At 34.5% G+C, this 23917-nt stretch overlaps 3 protein-coding genes across 3 annotated transcripts in view; 2 read left to right on the top strand and 1 right to left on the bottom strand.

Annotated features, from left to right (window-relative positions):
* The first annotated feature begins 1854 nt into the window (after nucleotides 1-1854).
* Nucleotides 1855-2278, top strand: LOC148065118 (retinal cone rhodopsin-sensitive cGMP 3',5'-cyclic phosphodiesterase subunit gamma-like). The gene is made up of 3 exons (XM_087809191.1): nucleotides 1855-2003; nucleotides 2086-2126; nucleotides 2188-2278. The coding sequence occupies exons 1-3, from the start codon at nucleotides 1855-1857 to the stop codon at nucleotides 2262-2264; spliced, it is 267 nt and encodes an 88-aa protein (XP_087665317.1). The 3' UTR covers nucleotides 2265-2278.
* Nucleotides 2279-3564: 1286 nt separating this feature from the next.
* On the bottom strand, nucleotides 3565-8099 carry LOC148065117 (tetraspanin-10-like). Its single transcript, XM_087809223.1, has 3 exons — nucleotides 6511-8099; nucleotides 5935-6458; nucleotides 3565-4279 (listed from the first exon to the last, which is right to left on the bottom strand). Exons 1-3 carry the CDS (start codon nucleotides 6580-6582, stop codon nucleotides 3973-3975), a joined length of 903 nt encoding a protein of 300 aa, XP_087665349.1. The 5' UTR covers nucleotides 6583-8099; the 3' UTR covers nucleotides 3565-3972.
* An 8439-nt stretch (nucleotides 8100-16538) lies between these two features.
* lmtka (lemur tail kinase 1 a) overlaps nucleotides 16539-23917 on the top strand; it is a 30783-nt gene continuing 23404 nt past the window's right edge. Inside the window, exons 1-2 of the mRNA XM_087808749.1 lie at nucleotides 16539-16689; nucleotides 16833-16942. Coding sequence (XP_087664875.1) covers nucleotides 16861-16942 — 82 coding nt within the window. The 5' untranslated portion in view covers nucleotides 16539-16689; nucleotides 16833-16860. The remainder of the gene's footprint in view (nucleotides 16690-16832; nucleotides 16943-23917) is intronic.

The following is a 23917-nucleotide window of genomic DNA, read 5'->3' as shown; positions in this document are numbered from 1 at the left end:
AATATAAATGTATTATTAGTTGATGATGATGAATGACTATTTGAAAGCTAATATTTGTTTGGATCCTAAATTATGGGGAACCATATCCATATTCTTTTGGGGCAACATTTAATTTCTGAGTTATAAAACAAAATAAATAAAAAAAGAACTTTTAAAACAATATTTAAAAAAATAATAAATTTCAACATATTTACAGAATATATTTGATGAATAAAAAGGTCTAATTTCCGCATTTTTTGCAAAATATACTCACCGATTTATTCAGGAAATTATTATTGTTCATCTTCAAATGTTAAATAAATTCTGGTCTTTTATACACATTAAGTTGTTTTGTTTCAACAAGTTCAAGTAATTGGGTGATAAAATATTAAGTGATTTTTGTAGCGTCAGAGTATTTCCCCTCATTAATCTGTGTGTACGTTGTAAACCATCAGGTGAATTAAAACAGGTGAGGGAATGAATGACGGGATAATCCCTGACTCATAATCTGAAATAATGCAGACGACAGGAGAACGCTCCTCTCTCCGGGCATCCCCCCCGAGTCACGTTGACTCCGCTTTAATCCCAAGTAAAAGGGTCGTGTGTGCTGAGGACTAGAGGAGACATCAGTGTTGTGATAATCTGAGGTTTATAAAGAAAGCTCTGAAAGACAACATGGATTTAAACCTGAGGACCATCAGCGCTGATACAAGAGGTGGGTACAGATTATTCAATACATTCTTGACTATATAAGACTTTTTCTTCATGAGTTAAAATAAATTGTGTTTATAATCTCTTAGATTAGGATTGTAGATCAAAAACAAAACAACAAACTTTCCCCTCGTGACAACAATTGACCTTTTCTAATTCATATATTTATATATCTTATTATTTGAATCATAATTTAAGACACTACGTCATAATAAATTACACTTGATTAAATTATTCTTACTTTATATTTCCCTTTATTGTACCATCAAAAATCTTAAACATTGAGTAGAGATTAAGAAATAATTAGAAAAAATTGTAAATAAGTGAAGTAATGTTAAACATAACAACAACAATAAACAGTAGAATTACTATTGTTTTCATGTTAAACTTTTGTTTGAATATATATATACATATATATATATATATATATATACATATATATATATATGTATATATATAATAAAGGGGGAAATTTGAGTAATTTCTCAAAAGGAAAAAGGTTAAACATAAATATACATTATATTAAGACATACAGTATCTATATAAAAAACCCAATATTAAATAAAAAACACTGTTTATAAAAGACGATCAACAAGACAATAAACAGTATTACCACATGTTTGTTTTTTTTAACCACACACTACAGAAGAACATTGGGGAGTTTAAAATACTACTTCAAACTGTATCAAATTTAAACGTTTTTATTTAATAGTTTGTTTGAATTATCCCTCGATTAAACAAAATATACGGTTTATTAATGGTCAAAGCGAAATGAGGTTGAAATTCAGTCGAGCCGCTCGCGCAGTACAAAAACTGAGATCAAGATAAATATTATTTAAGTAAATAAATTAAATCAAATATACAAAAATCAACGTAAATAACTTTATAGTACAAGTAGTTCAAATCTAGGTTTTTAAAAAAAAAAAAAAGACTTATGTTTTTATTTCCATTAAGTTTGATTCATTTTAATGAATAATATATTAATAAATAATACATTTCTGTTGACAGATGATCTGATAATTGTATTTTTTGTGTGTTTGTTGGGATGTTTCATGTGTCATAGTTTAATTTTTTAGTTAAAAAACCCCCAAAGAAATCATTCAATTTGTTGGATTAAATCAGTCATTTGTGTGTGTGTGTGTGTCACACTAGACCAGCACAAACATGAACCTGGACGTGGCCGAAGCAAAGACCGGCAACAAGGCCCCGCTGAGGGCCACGGGGCCCGGCTCGCCACGCAAGGACCCGCCCAAGTTCAAGCAGAGGAACGTTCGCCAGTTCAAGAGTAAACCTCCCAAAAGAGGAGTGATCGGGTATTGATCTTCTTCCCTCTCCCTCCCCCTGTCTCTCTCTCTCTATTTTCACCCATTTTAACTCGAACGTCCTTCTCTTCAGTTTCGGGGACGAGATCCCAGGACTAGAAGGACTCGGCACCGGTGAGAAGAAGACGTGGAGAGACTTTGAAAGAGGTTTATTATTATTATCATCTCTCCTCAGATATGACGCTCATCTGTCCGTGGGAAGCCTACAGTCACCTGGAGCTGCACCAACTGGCTCAGTACGGAATCATCTGAGTCCAAGAGTTTTTATTTCTGTAAATACTATCATCGATATATCTTCACGTGTGTCTTTTATACAATAAACTCATTTTCACTTAAATAATTCAATTCATTAAAGGAAAATAAAGGTGTTTTTTTTTTTAAATAAACAGTCAATTTTGTTGTTTTTTCCAATGATTTTAAAGCTGTTTTTTCCTCACAATCATTTGAATTACTGTTTATATTGTTGTTAGCTAGTCGCTAAAGATGGCTAACGTTGGCGTTATTGACGTTAAGTTAAACAAACTCAGTCAGTTTAGTGAAAAATCTCTAATCTTTTCTTAGTTTATGATAGTTACAAGTGTTCATTATGGTCTAGATTTTGGGAATTTACAGTGAAGTCAAATGTATTTTTTGATTTTCGAAAATGTAGTTTTTATCCAGACAGAAACTTTCACATACTGAAGAGAAAACTTTCACGTGTACCTTCAAAACGTTCACTTTTGGATGCGAAACACTTCCGAGTACGAATGTAAACGTTCATGTCTGGAAGTAAAACTTCCACGTATTCACCAAAGATTTTCACATTCAGAAGACAAAAACTTTCACTTGCGCCTGGAAGAAAAATACTTACATTTGGACGCAATAACTTTCCTGTACTAAATTTTTACATCTTGAAGCAAAAAATGTGCACAATCTCAACTTTTATGCCTGGATGCAAAAGTTTTCACTCTTGGACGCAAAAAACTTTACTTGGATACGCTAAACTTTTACGCCGTGTAGCAAAAATGTTCACTTTTGGAGGCAAAAACTTTTACTTGTGAACGCAAAGATTTTACGTCCTCAAACAAAAATGTTCACTTTTGGACGCAGAAACTTTTACTTGCATACGCTAAAATTTTACGTCCTGAAGCAAAAAACTTTCACATTCAATGCAAAAGCTTTTACTTGTTTACGCTAAACTTTTACGCCCTGAAGCAAACATTTTCACTTTTGGACGCAAAAACTTTTACTTGCATACGCTAAAATTTTACGTCCTGCAGCAAAAACTTTCACATTTCGATGCAAAAGCTTTTACTTGTGTACACTAAACTTTTACATCCAGAAGCAAAAGCATTCACATTTCGATGCAAAAAGTTTCCCCTTGTGTTCACTCAACTTTTACGTCCTGAAGCAAAGAAATTCACTTTTGGACGCAAAAACTTTTATGTCCTGAAGCAAAAACGTTCAGATTTCGATGAAAAAGCTTTTACTTGTTTACACTAAACTTTTACATCAAGAAGCCAAAATGTTCTAATTTTGATGCAAAAGTTTTCATTTGTACGCTAAACTTTTACATCCAGAAGCAAAAATGTTCTAATTTTGATGCAAAAGTTTTCATTTGTACGCTAAACTTTTACATCCAGAAGCAAAAACTTTACTACGCGCAATCAAATTTTTTTTTGTCCAAACGTGAAAACTTCTTACATTGTTTTCCATTTAAATCTATAATACGTTATAAGTTTTGCATTATTTTTGTGACACATTGCAACATAAAGTGTTCAACAAACAAAAAAAAAAAAAATCAACAGATACATTTGTCCAGAGGGCGACATCTAGTGGCCAAAACGTGTCAATCGCAATATTAAATAGTGTTTTTTTTTTTTCTTTACCATTTTAATGATTGCAATTAATTGCAGAATAACGCAGAGGATTATGGGAGTTTTGAGTTATGAATTGAAGTTCAGAGCAATAGATGAACAAGTTAAATCCTCCCTCGGTGCCACTGGATACTTTCTATCAGGCGGGCCGTGGCGAACAGAGTCAGGATCTGAACCCCCAGCAGGACCACGACGACCGTGGCTATGGTGCCCTGGTTCTGCAGGATCCACCGGGACAGCCCCCCGACACACCCGCCCAGATAGACCACGCTCTGGGCCGAGAACTCGTCCAGTGCCAGAGCTCCGAGGCCGCACTGAGAGTTCCAGATGGTGGTGTTTTCAAGGGGGTCCAGGCAGCAGGTCGGGGGGACGCCGCATGCCAGGGCCCCTGGAGACGAGCAGTTGTAGTAACTGTGGAGAGAAAAAATAAACGTTGTTTTTTAGTATATAATTATTTTCTTTTTATATAATTTAATTTAATCATTTCTACATTTTAAGGTGTAGTTTGTTTTATTAAATAAATGATATCAATAATTTCTATATTTAAAGGCGTAATTTATTTTATTAAATAATTAAATTCAATATATTCTATATTTTAAGGTGTAATTTGTTTTGTTAAATAATTAAATAAAATAATTTATACATTTTAAAGGCGTAATTTGTTTTAATAAATAATTTAAGTTAAATAATTTCTATATTTAAGATGTAATTAGTTTTTATTAAATAATTTAATTTAATAATTTCTATATTTAAGATGTAATTTGTTTAGTTATATAATTAAATTAAATGATTTCTATATATTAAGGCGTAATTTGTTTTTATTAAATAATTGTATTAAATAATTTATACATTTTAAGGCGTAATTTGTTTTATTAAATAATTAAATTAAATATATTCTACATTTTAAGGCGTAATTTTTTAATACAATAATTGTATTAAATAATTTATACATTTTAAGGCGTAATTTGTTTTATTAAATTATTAAATTCAATATATTCTACATTTTAAGGCGTAATTTTTTAATACAATAATTAAATTAAATAATTTCTATATTTTAAGGCGTAATTTTTTTTTTATTAAATAAATAAACAAAAATAATTTCTACATTTTATGCCAAATTTTTTTTTACTAAATAATTTAATTCAATATATTCTACATTTTAAGGCGTAATTTGTTTTATTAAATTATTAAATTCAATATATTGTACATTTTAAGGCGTAATTTGTTTTATTAAATAAATAAACAAAAATAATTTCTATATTTTAAGGCGTAATTTGTTTTTTTTATTAAATGAATAAATAAAAATAATGTACACATTTTATGGCATAATTTGTTTTATTAAATAATTTAATTCAATATATTCTACATTTTAAGGCGTAATTTGTTTTATTAAATAAATAAACAAAAATAATTTCTACATTTTAAGGCATAATTTGTTTTATTAAATAATTTAATTCAATATATTCTACATTTTAAGGCATAATTTGTTTTATTAAATTATTAAATTCAATATATTCTACATTTTAAGGCGTAATTTGTTTTATTAAATAAATAAACAAAAATAATTTCTACATTTTAAGGCATAATTTGTTTTATTAAATAATTTAATTCAATATATTCTACATTTTAAGGCATAATTTGTTTTATTAAATTATTAAATTCAATATATTGTACATTTTAAGGCGTAATTTGTTTTATTAAATAAATAAATAAAAATAATTTCTATATTTTAAGGCATAATTTGTTTTATTAAATAATTAAATTCAATAATTTGTACATTGAGGAATGTTCCTAATAGTTGAATAAAAAAATCGAAAATCTTCCAAATGTTTGGATTTTATTACACATTTCTTTTGATGGTTTGATATCTTAATTCCCATAATTAAAAAATTAAAGTCTAAATTCAATATCTTTGAAGTTGTTGCCTTTTGAATTATATTGTTTCCTGATTTTTTTGTTTTCGTCCCATGAGTTTTAGAATCTCTGATACAGAAACATTGATTCATTTGAGCTCAGCTGTGACGACACATGACTCGCTTTTGTGTATTTTATCGTCGTGGACTCACATGTTGACCTCCCAGTCTCTGTAGGTGTCGGCGCCGCAGCACTGCAGGCTAGTCTGGATCTCGTCCGCGATGAACCTCAGGTCCAGGTCGTCCTGGTAACCCACCATGGCCGCCAACATCCCGGACCTCAGCAGACCCCCAATCTGGTCCTGCATGCTGTAGGAGATGATGGCGGCCAGAACCTGAGCGCTGATCAGAACCAGCACCAGCAACGAGAAGACCCGCAGCCAGAAGGTGTTCTCTCGGACGGCGCCGATGCACCCGGACAGGCAGAGCAGGCTCAGCAGGAGACCCAGGGTCACCAGGACCAGCATGGGGTCCGTGCCCAGACTCACGAGCCTCTCCTGGGCGAAGGACTCTTTGCTGATCAGGCCCCATATTCCCAGACTCAGAACCAGCAGGCCCAGAGTGGTGAAGAGCAGGTTGGAGAGGAACAGGAAGTACCTGAGGAAGTGGTGAGTCCAGGGGTAGCGAGGAGGAGGCCAGACCACCACAGCAGGAGGGTCTTCTGGGTCGTCGTCTGCCTTCAAACACAGGGTCAAGTTCAGGATCTCTTTCGTTTTGGTTCTGACTTACCTTGGGGATCAGTGGACTGGACTCGCCGTCAGAGACGTCCGGTCTCCGCCAGAACCTCCTGATGGTGTCCATGGCCGGGAGAGAAGTCCTGCCTGCTCATGGGTCCACATGAGAGGAGGGAGGGAGGAGCATGTGGTGCCGGGACCTCAGCGTGAGTCGCCCTCAGGCAGCCGAGCGGAGAGATTTCAGCATCATGTGAGAGTCACAGTGCAGGGATTAGACTTGTGGAGATACTCAGACCTTTCTTTCTCCAGGACCTTCTCTGCTTGTGCGGAGATCAAGACATTCAACAGACAATACTTTTAATCATGGAATTAAAACCCAAAAGTATGAAGATAAAAGAGGATCTGTTGAAGTAAGAGAAAACAATAAAGCTTTAAAGTAAGAATAAAATAAATCAAACAATGATCCGATAAAGTAAGAATAAAAGTGTTGTATGTAACAAAGAGAATAAAAAACAATGAACCAATGAAAAAAAAAAAACTAAAATAAACCATTAAAGTAAGAATAATCTAAATTAAACAATGACCCAATGAAAAAAAACCTACTAAAATAAACCATTAAAGTAAGAATAATCTAAATTAAACAATGACCCAATGAAAAAAAACAACTAAAATAAGCTATGAAAGTAAGAATAATCTAAATTAAACAATGAACCAATAAAAAATATTAACTAAAATAAACCATTAAAGTAAGAATAATCTAAATTAAACAATGACCCAATGAAAAAAAACTACTAAAATAAACCATTAAAGAAAGAATAATCTAAATTAAACAATGACCCAATGAAAAAAAACTACTAAAATAAACCATTAAAGTAAGAATAATCTAAATTAAACAATGAACCAATGAAAAAAAACCAACTAAAATAACTATGAAAGTAATAATAATCTAAAATAAACAATGAACCAATGAAAAAAAACAACTAAAATGAACCATGAAAGTAAGAATAATCTAAATTAAACAATGAACTAATAAAAAAAACACTAAAATAAACCATGAAAGCAAGAATAAAAATAACAAAAAATGGACCATTAAAAAAGAAAAGCTAAAAAGGAAATAAAAAATATATAAAAATGAACCATAAAAGTAAAAAGAAATAAAATAACTAAACAATGGACCATCAGAGTAAGAATAAAAAATACTGTATGTAACAATAAACCGTGATAATAAGAAAATAATTTAAAAAAAAAACAATGAACCATGAAAGTAAAAATTAACAAAATTAAACAATGAACCATTAAATGAGATTAAAAAAAATCTAACAATGAACCAATAATGTAAGAAATGAAGGAAAACAAAGAAACGTGAACATTTATAAAAGTCAAACAATGAATAATGCAAGTAAGAAAAGAAAATCTAACAATGAACCATAAAATTAAAAATAGAAAAAAAATAAATCAAACAATTAACTATGAAAGTAAGACAGAAAATCCAACAATGGTCCAAAAAATAAGAATAAAGAGGAAATCCAACAGTGAACAATGAAATATCAATGAAAGCAATAAAGAAAAAAAAGAAAAAAAGAAAAACAAGTAAAAATTCTCACAATGACCCGTGAAGACCCATTGAGAACAAAACTAGGTAAAAATCACACAAAAAACAAATCCAAGAATGAACTAACACAGTCAGAAAAACAAAATGAAACGATGAACAACAAAGTGAAAATTAACAAAAATAAAAGAATAAAATAATAAATAAAAAATGATCAATCTGGGACAGATAGAGCATATATTTTGAGACAAAGGTGAATCTAAAAATAATGAATATAAATGCTTTACTATAAAAAACATATAAATATTTTATTGTTTGAATCAAACTAACGCAGATTAAGATGAAAGTACGTGTGAGTGACAGGAGTCTTGATGGTTGAGCTTCACACATGTTCGTCCGTCAACAGCAGCTCAGAGCTGGAAGCTCATTTGAAACGTGTCTCCAAGTGTTTCCAGATGTTCTTCAACTCACACTTTCACTCACGGTTCAGATCTGCAGAGGTCAACCAGCAAATCTCGTGGATTACATTGACTTGTGTTGAACCGTGACAGCCGTGTAATTATGGGATGTCTGATGCTCACGTGTGATTCAAGTCAACATGGCCGACAATGGAAGTTTTTCACTTTGCTTTTTTGGAATCAAACTACATCTCAGACACACACACACACACGCACACGCACACGCACACGCACACGCACACGCACACGCACACGCACACGCACACGCACACGCACACGCACACGCACACACACAAATAAAAATATATTATCTACATAAATCACATTTTTTATTATATTACAATTACATTTGTTTGCTATTCTATATATTTTAGTTGAGGTTTAATAAATATATCTTAATGGAAAAGCAAAAAACAGTTTTTTTATATTTGCCTCTTAAGGTTTCTCAACTTATAATACATGTTTAAGAGTTTAAATTTTATTCAATTTTCGCAAATATGTTTCTAAATATATATAATTAAAAAAGCGTGGAGACATGTATCTGACAGAAGAAATACAAGAAATGTATCCAACAACCTTTTTTAAATTTCCCTCAAAAAATAAATGTAAAGAAATAAAAATAAAACATTCCCATCTATTTATTTTTCAAATTAGTCACAGTTTATAATCTGAAAAAAACAAACATTTAAATGTATTTGTTTTTCTAAAAAAGTCACAGTTTTTAATGTATAAAAAACATGCATTGGAGTCAAATATTTCATATTTTTTGCCCTCTGTGTGACACCTATAGAAAATACTCAGAGGTGGATCTCGCGCTACAGTTAAAGGTTGATCTGAGAAAAAGAAACTAATAAAAGTCCAGCAGAGACTTGAAGAAGGGTCAAAGGTCACAGATGGACTCGCTCTAAATCACCAGATGCTTTTTTTAAAAAGGTGAGAAATATGACGGAAAATAAAATATCACTTAGTAAAAGATCAAAACGTGAAATCCTGTGATGTCCATTTAAATAAGCAAAAACATCCAAATAGATAAGAAATACAGCGAATAAATCCCTTTAAACAAAATTAAACAATGAAACATTAAATTATATTAAAAAAAACAACTGACAATGAACCATTAATGTAAGAAATGAAGGAGAACAAAGAAACGTGAAAGTATACATTTATAAAATTCAAACGATGAATAATGAAAGAATGAAACATTATTTTAAACAATGAACCATGTAAGTATGAAAAGAAAATCTAACAATGAACAATAAAATTAAAAATAGAAAATATGTAACAAAGAACCATAAAAGAAAAAAAGAAAAACCTAACAGTCAACCATGAAAGTAAGAAAGAAAATCCAACAATGATCCAAAAAATAAGAATATAGAGAAAATGTAACAGTGAACCATGGAAGTAAAAAAGAAAATCAATGAAACAAATAAAGCAAATAAAATAGATAAAAACAAGTAGAAATTAAAATTTAAAGAAATCTCTATAACGTCCATTTAAATAAGCAAAAACATGCAAATAGATAAGAAATACAGCAAATAAATCCTTTTAAATGAACCTAATAAAATAAAAAGAACCTAACCTAATAAATAAATACTTCATAACTATAACTGAAATAAAGTATTTGAAGATAAAGAACAAACAAATCAAATATTATTATATAATTAAGTCAATAAAACAATAAAGATTCCACTTCCTGTCTCACAATTAAAATTGACAGCTGTTAATTTAACCCAGAAAACCTCTCGTCACAAGATTCTCTCACGAATCTTTTGTTTGCTGGTTTTGTTGTGGCGACCGTGACTTCTGGCCGTCGCTGCCACACGTGTGCAGCAGATTGTATTACAGTGAGCGGCAAGAATTCAGCCCTGGACCGACGAACACCTCATCTGGACCCTTCGTGAGGACTCATGGGAGGACGGACGGAGGGTGGTCAGGGTCTCTCCCACCCAAGACGTGGTACTTGTCCGTCACAAGAAGATGCTGGTGGACGCCCATCATGTGACGTTCCACTTCTGTCCTATAAAAGGAAGCTCTCAGGATTAACGCTGTTTTTTCAAAATTTCATTCTGGGAGTTACACCACACTAGGTAAGATTGAGCCTTTTTTTATTTACTAGAAATTTTAACTTAAGTTACAAACATTACCTTTTAATGTTTGTAACTTATTATATACGTAATATATTCTTGTTTATTTTACCTCATTGGTACAATTCCTTAATTTTCGCTCATTTATATTTAGAAACTCTTATAGAAACAATTCAAAAATGAAAGTTTTATTAGGCTTTTTAATGATTGTTTTAATAATCTATAATAATTTATTTCTGATCTATTACTGAAGTGAAAACCTTTTTCTTTTCTAAGATTTATACGTTTTTTTTAAACTGTTTTCATTCTCTTGAACATTTAAAAAAATGAATTGTAATATATACTGAATATATTTTAAAATGTAAGCGATGTAAGGATGCATAAGAACTAGTGATGTGTTGATGAAGCTTCATGAAACAGTGTCATGTTGTTTAGAGGTCAGTAGGTGGCGCCATCAGTTTAAAAATGATGTGATGTTTCATTAGAACAGTTAAAACAAAAGTAAATAGTGCAGAGACCGCCATCTAGTGGACTCTGATAATAATGACACTGTTTCGTGAAGCTTCATCAGAACATCAATATTTTCCCAGGGGCCACATTTAAAAATGTGTCTGATGTGAGGCGCCATCAATAAAAAATATAAAATCAAGCCAAATATACTAAAATTATTTTTTTGATTTTATTTATATAACCTTTTCAAACTTTAAATAACTTTAAATTTGATATTAAGGCAGTTTTTTTTCCCACAAATATTTGTTGTATATTCACTTAAATACCATATAGAATTAACAAAAAGCCTATATGCACTTTTAAAGGCCAGTAATGAATAGAATAAAAAATACAGTTAATTTTCTACATTATTTTTGACCTCATGCAGGCCAGACAAATATAGTCAAAGGGCCACACGTGGCCCCCGCTCCGCACTTTGCCCAGGTCTGCAATAAGGGTTTACAGAGGGGACACCCTGGACAGAATCCCAGTACATGAATCACTTGGATTTTAGGAGGAAAACTGGAGTTCTCTCGGGTAATCAGCTCACAGGGAAAACTGAGATTCAGTAGATTCAAAACAAATGAAATTAGTGCAGAGACCGCCATCTAGTGGACACTGATAATAATGACAATGCTTCATGAAGCTTCATCAGAACATCACTACCTGACAGGTGGTGGAGATGAAGCTCAACGCGATCCTGGTCCTTCTTTGCACGATGACGTCCTGCAGGGGTCAGAAGTGGAAGGAGAAACCATCAGTTAAAAAAGGTCAGAACCGATCCATTCCACTTTTTCTCCCCCCATCAGTTGCTACGATCTTAACCTTGCTTTGGCAGAACCAGTCGACACCAGAACCTGCTCCAACCTGACCCAGGTCCTGGACAACTGGAAGTTTGCCATCGTGACTCAAGTGAAGGAGATGCTGATCAAGGACCACGCCACGGTGCTGCCCGAGTACAACAGGTGATGCGTACCTGGATACAGGGGAAACGATACATTGTGATACTGTACTAACAAGTATATGTGTATAGTATTGTCGAGTACTTGACTCTGGTGTTGTAGAATTTACAGACCACATGACTCTTGATGAAGTCGTAACTGCTTTCATTTATTTTAAAACCAAAATAGGTCCAAACATCAGCTTTAAAAGCTGCTGGAGTCGACTGTATCCTCTCGTCCTCAGTCTTCATTGTTCCTTTAGCTGCGCGGGACCTGATGACTTCTGCCACCTAGCAGCGGGAAGTTAAACTTCAAAATAAAAATAAACCAACAGCGTAAATTGTAAATAATAAAACCTTTTTATTTTATTTTATACACATTTTATTGAACTATAAAACATACAAGAACTATTATTTTAAAATATTTATATATTTGAAAGAAAAATAAAATGTATGTAATGATAAAAATATCGAATATTGATACAGTATTGTGAAAAACGAATAACGATGTGTAAGTGAATCATTATTTTCTCACATCCCTAGTTGCGGCTTTTTGCTCGTCCACTTCTATGTCTTGGGGTGTGTCCCAAATCGCTCACTTATGCACTTACTCTTAACATTTTGAGTGAAGAAGTGCAGTCACACTGAGCAGTGTGCGAAAATGTAGATTGACGCACTCAAACAGCCAGAAAATTGAGTGTAGATCGATAAGACACTTTCCACCCTCAACGGAAGCCATCTTAGTGACATAGACGACGCTACGTTTAGAGCTACGTCGCTAAACGAAAGATATGTAAGTAAGTAAGTAAGTATGTCATTTGTATTTATATAGTGCTTTTCCGGACCAGGGTCACAAAGCGCTTAAACAATCAAAACAATATTCAATAAAGTATATATTTTAAAGGTCAAGATAATACTGAGAACAACACAGGAGTTCCAGGAAATCAAGGAAAAGCCTGAACAAATAGAAACGTCTTAAGATGTTTCTTGAAGGAGTCAGTAGATCATCAAGCATAGAGAGAGAGGAAGATCGTTCCAAAGCTTAGGAGCAACAGTCTGGAATGATTTCTTCAGAGCCCGAGCTGGGGTGTAAGTCTGGATCAGATCAGTGATGTAAGGAGGAGCCTGACCATGAATAGATCTGAAAGTAAGAACCAGAATTTTAAAGTTGATCCTGAAAGAAACTGGAAGCCAGTGAAGAGTTTTAAGGATCGGAGAAATGTAAGTTCTTCTACTAGAGCCGGTCAGAATTCTCGCTGCAGAGTTCTGAATCAACTGCAGGCTTCTTGTTAAGAACTGAAAACAAACTGTTACAATAGTCCAGACGAGAAGACACGAACACATGGATTACAAGCTCCAGATCATGTTCCGACAACATTTTCCTACGTTTAGAGATTTTTCTCAGTTGAAATGTCACTACTTTGGAGCAGATACCGGCATAAATTTCTTGAGAAAACCCTCATTTTACCACAAATCAACACAATAACAGTAATAACTAAATAAAACACAATTTAATACCTTGTTTCAATCGATGAAGTTTCGGCGATAGTGTTTCAACGGCCGGTTGCAATGAGCTTTAAAAGAAGTAGAAGAAGAAGCTGTCGAGTCATTTCCAGGAGGTGTGTAGTGGAAGTTTTTGATTAGAGACAGTACTACCCTATTGAAATGTGCGCACTCTGCAAGTAAGTGCACTGTCTTACAGTGTACTGTAAAGCAGTGAATTTAGAGAAGTGCGTGATTTGAGACACAGCATTGGCCTTTAAATGTACACTTCGACTCCCATAACGCACTGCAACAGTTACCATAGAAAGCATTATGAACGATAAAGATTCGTAGGTTCATGTGTAAAAGAAAACAGCAGTTGGTCTCTGCATGTCTGGCTAATTGAGAAAAGATTTGTCAGTTGTGTCTGTAGCTCTTTGTTCAGGCGGCCAACTTTGTTCAGGCTTTTGAAAAACAACATCTGCGCTCCTGACTCTCTCTGGGCTCCTCAGGATCCGGCCCCTGTCGGAGGCCCTCGGCGAGCTCTACGACCGCTTCAACTCTCTGAAGAACGAGCTGGTGCTGCTGTCGGCGAAGGTGGACGGCGTGGAGGGTTTCCTGGACGACCTGCAGCTGGGGAGGAAGATGCCGCCGCCGCCGCCTCGGGGCCCCGTCAGACCCAGACCGGGGGCCCCTCTGAGGGCTCAGATGAGACCCCCGGTCCAAGGAATCCTCGCGCAGCAGAGGCAGATCCAGAACAGAAAGAGGCGCCTGCTGGTGCCGTAAAACTGTGTCGACATTTAGAATCACGAATGTAATTGTTTACATGATGATATTATATATTAAACTATAATCTTATATAACATGAAGATTAGTGAGTTTATGCACTTAGTATAGAAATCATCATTAATGTAGATTAAACATGTATAAATGTCACAACCCTTCTAAATGGTTTTGCACAATAAAATATAATTTAATGTAATTTATTTGAAAAAAGTTATTAAAGGGCTTAAAAGATATTGAAGAGTATATACACATTTTTTGTTAATATTTATTTTAGACACACCTGATAAACTGATGAATGTTATATAAATAAGGATATTTCGAATGTGTGAATAAGAAACGTTGTTAAAGGGTTTGTTTCATAACAAGTATGAAGTAGAAATGTGATTTAATAAAATGGTAAAAAAAAAGAAATTAAAATAAAAAACTTTTAAAAGGAGACAAAGTAGATTAAATACAGTTTCTGCCTTTAATGACAAATGTAAAATTAAATCTAAATAGTTACAGAAATACTCAGAAAACAAATTGTGCTCAAGGGCCACAAAGAGTCTGTCAAAGGGACGGAGTGTTGGATTTACTTAAAGTAAATACTTAAAGAAAATATATGAGAATTATCGACTTTGAAAAGAAAAATATATGAGAATTTTTGACATTAAAAAGAAAATATATGAGAATTATCGACTTTGAAAAGAAAATGTATCAGAATTATCGACTTTGAAAAGAAAATGTATGTGAATTATCGACTTAAAAATGAAGATATATGACAATTATCGACTTTGAAAAGAAAATGTATGAGAATAATCAACTTAAAAAATAAGATATATCAGAATTATCGACATTGAAAAGAAGATATATGAGAATTATCAACATTGAAAAGAAGATATATGAGAATTATCAACTTTGAAAAGAAAATATATGAGAATTATCGACTTTGAAAAGAAAATATATGAGAATTATCGACTTTGAAAAGAAAATGTATCAGAATAATCAACTTTGAAAAGAAAATATATGAGAATAATCAACTTAAAAAATAAGATATATCAGAATTATCGACTTTGACAAGAAAATATATCAGAATAATCGACTTTAAAAAGAAAATATATCAGAATTATCGACTTTGACAAGAAAATATATGAGAATTATCGACTTTAAAAAGAAAATATATGAGAATTATCGACTTTAAAAAGAAAATATATGAGAATTATCGATTACAAATGACACAAACATTTTTGTGTGTTCGGGCGGACCTCGGTTTCCACCACTAGGAGGCAGTCTTGATTCACTAAAACCGCTCCTGCACACACGAGTGCGTGAACAGAATGTTCCTCCATTATAAAAGACCCTGAGGACAAACGCAAGTACAAAAACAATCATGAATATTACAAAAAGGTTGAGCCAAATGGAGGAATTATGCAAATATAGACTTGGAAAGAAAAGGTTCTTCGCGAGTGTTTGTCGTAAAAGTTTGTCATTTGTCTTGAAAGGTGACTGTGGGGTCGAAAATAATGGATTTGTGTTTGTAGGAGCAACTTTATTGACTCATTGTTTGAATATAATGTCTATGGTTGGTCGAAAATCGGTCCCTTTAAAACATAATTTTGAACTTAAAATATCTCAATTATTTTTATTTCTTGTTTAATATTATTATTAAGTATTGTTTATTACACTTATTTATGTTTAAAAGCTTCAATAAAGCATTTTTTGGTGATATCGTTGAACAATGTCATTGATATAATTACAAATAAAGTTTTTTGACTTACTAAGAACGATATAAAAATAAATAAATATAAAGGCGATTACTGGTTATATGTAGAAAACTGTTCAGAAATCAATATATATGGGAATGAGAAAACATTTCACTATTTTTAAATATATACACATATATTTTTTAAACATGTGACGTCATAAACATCCGCGGTTGCTACATTTCCTACGTGTCTAATCGGTTAATTTTACTCCCTTTTAACGAGAACAAACTAAATATAAATTGTCTATTTTTAATTCCAACTATATTATATGACAATAAAAACTACAATTTTATTTAATTTCACTGCTCATACGATAACATTCCTCCAGTTACGCCTTCATTAAGCCAGGAAGAGTTAGCGGACATCTAGCGGAAACGGATACGCAACACCTTCAAATTAAAACACCAACATCCTCCTGCCACGGTTGTGAGTTTTATTCTGAAACACACCCACCGCCATATCGCCGTGCCTTGTATCACGAGCTTGATCAAAGTGTAAAATGTCGCTCGGTCCCCCCAACACAGCCGCTGGATGCATGTTTTTTAAAAAAACAACTCAAATGACTCGCTCCTGATTTTATTTGATCGCGGGAAATGACGTGTGTTTATTTGGAAAGCTGACACACACACATGCCATGATCGGGTCGGTCAAGATTTCACCGTTTTCAAGCTAAAAAAAAAAAAAATCGATAAACGAAGCAGGTAGGTGAGCTTCAGTGTCAAGACGATATTTGACTCATTTTTTTGGTTTATTCATCATTTTGAGCGTTGATGTTCGTGGGTGATTTTTGAAAAAAATCCTAGGTGGGAAGATTTTTTTTGGTTTTGACCTCTTCTGTGTTTAGGCTTGTCTTCTGCGTGGCAACAAGGAGGATGCTCTTTGTCCTGCATGTGACTGTCATGTCTTCAGCCTTTTTCAATCCCAGTTTTGCCTTCAGCTCCCACTTCGACACAGGTAAGAAGATCTGCCTGTCACGTCCACTCATAATGGAGGCTGTGACATCATCATCATCATCATCATCATCCTCAGCTGTTTTTTATTCCCATCCATTATTGATCTGAGGGTGGTTAAAGTTGTGTGTTTTTAACGTGGTAGCGGTGAAAGGCTTCAGCTGCGGTGATGGTTTTTTTTGTGTGCGGCGCTAAAGCCTCCCCTGGGTGTAGAGATGGGGGTCCGGCGGGTGCAGGGATGTGATGCTGCAGTGGCGAAGGGGTTGGTTGAGCAGGAGGTCATGCCTGTGCGTGGAGAGAGAGAGAGCGAGAGCTCATGCATGTGCGAGGGAGCAGAGAGAGCTGCATAAATAAGTGTGTACAAGTGTAAACAGGACTGAAAGAGTTCCCTGCATGGCGGCTGCAGGCGTGCTGTGAATATAAATGACGTGGGAGAGAGGAGTTTGGAATCGACTTGGGTTTTCAATCTCACGAAATACACCACATGGTAGACGAACGCTAAGTGGTACAGAGGTTTGTGGCAGGGGTCACGATCTGAAGGTATTTGAAGCCGTCTTCGTCACCAACAAAATGTAGACTCAATGGCAAGAATCTGGCGATATGATACTGTAGTGACAAGGATGTATTTGTAGTATTGTCGAGTACTTGACTCTGGCGTTGCAGAATTTACAGACCACGTGACTCTTGACAAACTGCTTTCATTTGTTTCGAAAACGAAACATGTCCAAACATCCGCTTTAAGAGCCGCTGTATCCACTCGTCCTCAGTCATCGGCAGGTTGTCATTGTTCCTTTCGATGTGTATGACGTCAGGACTGCTGCCATCTAGCGGCCGGACGTCAAATTGCATAAAAATGAACAAAATGAACGCCGTAATTATTTGCATGTTAATTGGAAATAAAAAATATATTTATTTGATTTTATACACATTTTATTGAACCACAAAACAGAAAATAACTTCATTCATTCATTTTCCACCACTTTATCCCTTACCGGGGTTCGCGGGGAGACTAAAGCCTATCCCAGTATCATAGGGCGAGAGGCAGGGGACACACTGGACAGGACGCCAGTCTGTTGCAGGGCACACAAAGACAGACAACCACTCACACACACTCTCATACCTACGGACAATTTCACAGAGTTCTCAAAAAATAAAACATGATTTGAAAGCAAAACAAAATGTACGCATTAATAATTATAAAATCGATACAGTGCAGTTAAATATTGATACAGTATTGTGAAAAAAGATTTGCGATATTTAAGTCTAATATTTTCTTAGACCTCTGGGCGGCTTCCATTTCTTGGCCTTTAAATGGACACTTCCCTTCCCATAACACACTGCAACAGTTTCAAGAGAGTCACCTCTAGCTGCTGTCGATTGTATCCTCTCGTGCTCATGTGTCATTGCGGGGAATTCATTGTTCCTTTTGCAGTGAAGGGCGTAATGACTGCCGGACGTTTAAAAAATGTACAAACGTCATGAAGATTTTCATGTTTATTGTTAATTTTATAGACCCTTAATTGAAACATAAACCATAACTATAATACAAAATAAAATATGATTTAAAAATGACTTTTAAGTGTCTTTACCATTAAAATATAAAATTCCATAGTCACTTCATTGAAATATAAACCATAAAATAACTAGAATAAAAATTAAATATGATTCTAAAATAACTATCAAGTGTCTATATAATTAAAATATTTAATTTTATAGACACTTAATTGTAATAATAACCATTAAAGAACTATAATAAAAAATAAAACATGATTCTAAAATGACTATTTAGGTTTTATAAGATTCTACTAACATACGTCATATAACATATAACCACATATAACCCATAAATGTATTGTGATACAAAGTAAAATATAATTAACAAGAAAAAAAAAGGTTGAAAAAAAAAAATACACTACTGTTAAATTTCAATAGTGTCATATTTAAGTGTATTTTAAGCGTATCAATATCGTCTCCAAAACCTTGCATTGATTCAAAGCCGATGTAAAAGAAAGAGCTGAGCTAAGAAGCTACAAACTAAACCAGGAATATTAGATTTCTTGAGGGCCCACATGATGTACTTTTACTGTTGTGAGGGGTCGAAGGCAAAAGAAAAAAGGGATGAAGCAAATGAATCTCAATATATTGAAAAAAAATGTACAAAAATAATTACAAGAAGACAAAATAGTGCCATATAAGCTTAATTTAGCATTTTGTAGTATATCACTTCATTTCAACATGAATCATTATGTAAAATAGATATAAATGAACAACATTATTTGAATTGGCAAATTCCGCATTGCATATAAGTTGCCATTCCTTTGAACAACCCTTTGCCGCCCAGCCAACCAATCGGCCGTCACTGAGAAGATCAGTGTGAAGAAAGGCATTATGGGAGTTCACTTTTTTTGTAGGCGACCATAAGGTGACGGTACATACATGTGTATCCTTGGATAAGGTTCGAATCCGAGAGGAAGAAGAGTCTACAAATGTTGGGGAAATGTACATGATAGACTAGATAGATAGATAGATAGATAGATAGATAGATAGATAGTATTTTCTTAATAGTTTTTCATAAACATTTCTACATCTACTGCATTTTCCTCTCATAAAAACTAGTAAATAACAAGTTCTTAGTTCACTTTTTATGGCTGGCTCATCCAGTTCCCTCTAATATCTTATTCCAGTAAGAAGCAAAAGGTTTGTAATAAATGTAATTAAATTGTAATTAGATTTGAATCTTGATCAAACATTTTGCTTTTAACGGCGACTCAGCGAGAAGCTTTGACGAGTCCAGGGGCCTCACGGACACTTTTACTGACGGGGCCAAAAAAGGACACACACACACACACATACGTACGTCCTCCCGAAGGACATTTTTTTGGACGAGCGTCCCCACACCTTCCGTCCTAATGAGATACATTACTCATAAGAGCGACGGCGACCCGGCTTTTTTCTAGTAATTGGACTGAGAATCAATGTTGCCGTGGTGACCGAGGGAGGCGTGTGGAAAGGAACCAATCATTATCACAGCTGGTGTGAGCGAGAGGAAAAAATTACTTCTTAAAGTGACGCTGCACATATTTGGGGGGGAAACAGATTATTTTAAGGACGTTTATTTTTAGGCTGACGAACGCATCTGAAGCTAGAATAGCAGGATTTACGACTGGCAGCTTAAATATATATATTATAAATGAAGACTTATATTGTTGATTGTTGAATAATATCTCCTGACACAACTGAACTATCTTCTCATTTAAAAGCAGAATATTTATAATATATATTTATATATATATATATATATATATATTTAAATTTTAAATGAAAATAAATAGTAATTAATTTTGATGATACATTTTAAATTTGGAATTTATTCACCTGGATAAAGGAAGCGGTTCAGTGAGGATCCTGTTCCTGGACTTTTCTAGTGCCTTCAACACCATACAGCCCACTCTGCTCCAGGACACATTGACACAGATGCATGTGGACCCTGGTCTGGTCTCCTGGATTTCAGATTATCTTTTGATCGACCACAGTATGTCAGGCTGAAGGACATCGCGTCTGACACTGTGGTGTGCAGTACAGGAGCACCTCAGGGGACAGTACTGGCTCCTCTCCTCTTCACCATCTACACTTCAGACTTCTGCTACAACTCAGAGCTGAGTCTCGTCCAGAAGTATGCTGACGACACTGCCATTGTTGGATGCATCAGGGACAACAGCGAAGACGAGTATAGGAGTCTGATAAGTGACTTTGTGGACTGGAGTGAGAGGAACCACTTGCAACTGAACACCTCAAAGACCAAGGAGCTGGTCTTGGACTTCGGGAGGTCCAGGACAAAGCCACGTCCAGTGTCCATCAGAGGCGACGAGGTGGAGATAGTTGACAACTATAAGTACCTCGGCGTGTGGCTGGACAGTAAACTGGACTGGTCCTGCAACACAGACCATGTATATAAGAAGGTTCAGAGTAGACTGTACTTTCTGAGGAGGCTTCGATCATTTAACATCTGCAAGAAGCTCCTCTGCATGTTCTACCAGTATGTGGTGGCCAGTGTCATGTTCTATGCTGTGGTGTGTTGGGTGGGAATGTGTCCAAGAGGAGTGTCAACAGGTTGGACAGGTTGATCAGGAGGGCTGGTTCTGTGGTTGAAGCTGGACTCACTGGTGACAGTTACTGAGAGGAGATCATTGAACAAACTGCTGTCCATCATGGATGATGAGAGTCATCCTCTGAACACTGTCATCAGTGAACATAATTGCTGTATTGCTGTGTCTAATTGAAAAAAAACAAATTCCCAAATGAGACCTCCTGAGGGATCAATAAAGTTCTACCTAACCTAACCTATTTAAAAAAAAAAAGGCATTTACCCACTATCAACATGTTGTCATATTTATTGTTTATCATTTTATTTTATATACATAATCTTGGTATATCCTTAAATCTTTTAATTATATTGTTTCTATATTTAGTTAAAAATATTAAAACAGAGTAACTTAAAAAATGTGAACATAATATATATAATTGTATTGAATAATACATAAAATAAATATAGTTTAAACAAATTTAATATTCATCTCATTGTATTAGTTTTAGTTGAGTATAAAATAATTAATTATATATATTTCTTTAAATTCATTTAATTAAATATTTTAACATTTGATGTTAATAAATACATTTTCTTACAAATAACTATTAATTACTTACTTTTTCAAGTTAGTTAAATACAAATAAGAAATTATAGTAAAAAAATTAATCAAATAAATTAAATACTCAATTCATCAAATACACTTAAATGGTAAAAGTTTACATATTAAATTTAAATGAGCTTACAGTTTTATTTTTTTGAGTGTACAAAGCAAAGGACATGTTTTATGGGAACATTAAAAATTCTCAAATAATAATGATTAATATAATATAATAATACATTTTCTTGAAGGTAATCAAAATGTAAATATACGAATCAATAATTAAAATAAATTAGGGATATTTCCACATAATATCAGGACAAAGAAATTGACAACAATAGGTTAATAATAAAATAAAAATCCAATTTTAATGCCGTTAAATATCAAATAAACTCAATGTTTATTGTAGTTAAATACACTTTTATTTTATGTAATTAAAACAAAAGTTACACAATAATTACATGTTATATATTTGAGATGTATTATGTACTATAATTATATATACAATTCCTTTTTTAATTGTATTTATTTTATATTTTGCTTGAATTTATTTTGTTATCTCTTATATTGTTGCTTATTTTCCCCCAAAAACGTATCTATCAGTAACTTTCCTATTAATCTTAGTCTGCAGGAAAACTAAATAAAAAAAAAGAAGTTATTTTCTGATACCTTCTGTTCGACTCCATGAAGGCACGACAGCTTTCATGAACCAACAACAACATTTCTTCGCCACATTCACGATGTTACATAAGCGTCATCGGGGGGGAAACAGACTGTGGCACGACTCATGTCGCCTTCTGCCTTCTCGTTACCTGAACTGGCTTCAGCACCATGGAGAGCTCACGGGGGGAAAAAAAAACGAGATACAAGTCAAAACAAACGACTTGGTGTCATCGCTCCGGAAAATGACGTTATCTACGAGTGTGAAAAGATCAACTGCACAGGCGGCGGCCGACACGTGTCCTCGGCCTGGGCGGAAGGGAGATAAGGAGGAGGAAATATGTCGGCTGAGATATCTCCAGTGGTCCGCACGAGCCGGCCGACTCTTTGATAATTTATTTCCCCATGTTTAACGGCGAGCACTTTAGTTACGTAATCCAGCCTCCAGGGGGAAGCAGAATAATACCAGAGTGGATTTAGGCGGTGGCGGGGGGGGAACTCTAATGTCTACGAGACTTTCTGGAAGATGAAGTGGTGACACGCATCAGTGTAGATAAGGAGGAATTTAGGCAAAACCATCGCTGAATCTCTAAAAACTGTTCATCCGCAATGACAAGGCTAGCATTTTGGAAGTGGTGTTAGGCCAGACAAAAAAACAATTTTGTCGTGTCCTATTTTTAAATCTTTTTTGCACAAATTAAGTTGTGTTTTGGATTAGGATCGTATTCTCTTGGGCAGGATCTATGTTGTGTTTGGGTTTAAAATCTATCAGTCAGACCTGGCAACCATTTTTGGAAAGATAAGCTCCAATTTCTGTCAACTCCTGCTCTGAACATGCATTTTCGCCCAATTTACACAGACATTTTTAGTAGTAATTTTAAAATGTATTTTTGTATTTGGTGTCTTTTTATTTTTTGTAAAAGAGACCAAAACACATTGAAAAACTATATTCTTCAGACATGTAAGTTTATCTGTGCCATCAGAATAGTCGAGCCTTGGATTTCCGGAGGCGCAAAGTGGTTTTCGTCCAGGTCTTGGAACTGTGGATCAGCACTACACCTTAAGCAGGGGGGTCAATGGGAGTTTGCCCAACCTGTCCACATCTGTTTCTTGGATCTGAAGAAGGCGTTCGATTGTTTCTTGGGGAAGTCCTGACAGCACTTAACAGGGAATACGGGGTATCCCCAAGTGCTGTCATAGCTCGGTACGCATAGTCGGACAAATTTCCAATGAGGGTTGGACTCTGTCAGGGCTGCCCTTTGTCTCCGATTCTGTTTAAACTTTAATGTAAAGAATATCTAGGCTTAGCCTTGAGGGGGGTCAGGTTTGGTGAGCTCGGGATTGGGTCACTGCTTTTTGCGGATTCCCGTTTGACTCATCAAACTGTGACCTTCGGCTCTCGCTGAAAAGGTTTATAACCGCGTGTGAAGTGGCATGGATGTGAACCAGCACCTCCAAATCCGAGTCCATGGTTCCCAGTCGGAACAAGTAAGTAAGTAAGTAATATTTGTTGAGCGCTTTTCTAGGCCAGGGTCACAAGCAGGAAGCCTTCTCCAGGGTTGGGGATGAGATCCTGCTCCCAAGTAGAGGAGTTTAAATACTTTTGGGTCTTGTTTACGAGTGAGGGAAGATTG

Source organism: Callionymus lyra, chromosome 15, assembly GCF_982586985.1.
Source record: "Callionymus lyra chromosome 15, fCalLyr1.hap1.1, whole genome shotgun sequence".
NCBI classification, from domain to species: domain Eukaryota; kingdom Metazoa; phylum Chordata; class Actinopteri; order Syngnathiformes; family Callionymidae; genus Callionymus; species Callionymus lyra.
The sequence above is the reverse complement of the archived record's forward strand: the minus strand, read 5'-3'. Positions and strand labels throughout refer to the sequence as shown.

Coding starts and splice junctions, on each gene's coding strand:
- LOC148065118 (XM_087809191.1), top strand. CDS start 1,855: ATGAACCTGGACGTGGCCGAAGCAAAGACCGGCAACAAGGCCCCGCTG. Junction 2,004..2,085: donor CCCAAAAGAGGAGTGATCGG/GTATTGATCTTC, acceptor CCTTCTCTTCAG/TTTCGGGGACGAGATCCCAG. Junction 2,127..2,187: donor ACTAGAAGGACTCGGCACCG/GTGAGAAGAAGA, acceptor ATCTCTCCTCAG/ATATGACGCTCATCTGTCCG.
- LOC148065117 (XM_087809223.1), bottom strand. CDS start 6,582: ATGGACACCATCAGGAGGTTCTGGCGGAGACCGGACGTCTCTGACGGC. Junction 6,459..6,510: donor CCAGTCCACTGATCCCCAAG/GTAAGTCAGAAC, acceptor CTGTGTTTGAAG/GCAGACGACGACCCAGAAGA. Junction 4,280..5,934: donor AGAGACTGGGAGGTCAACAT/GTGAGTCCACGA, acceptor TTCTCTCCACAG/TTACTACAACTGCTCGTCTC.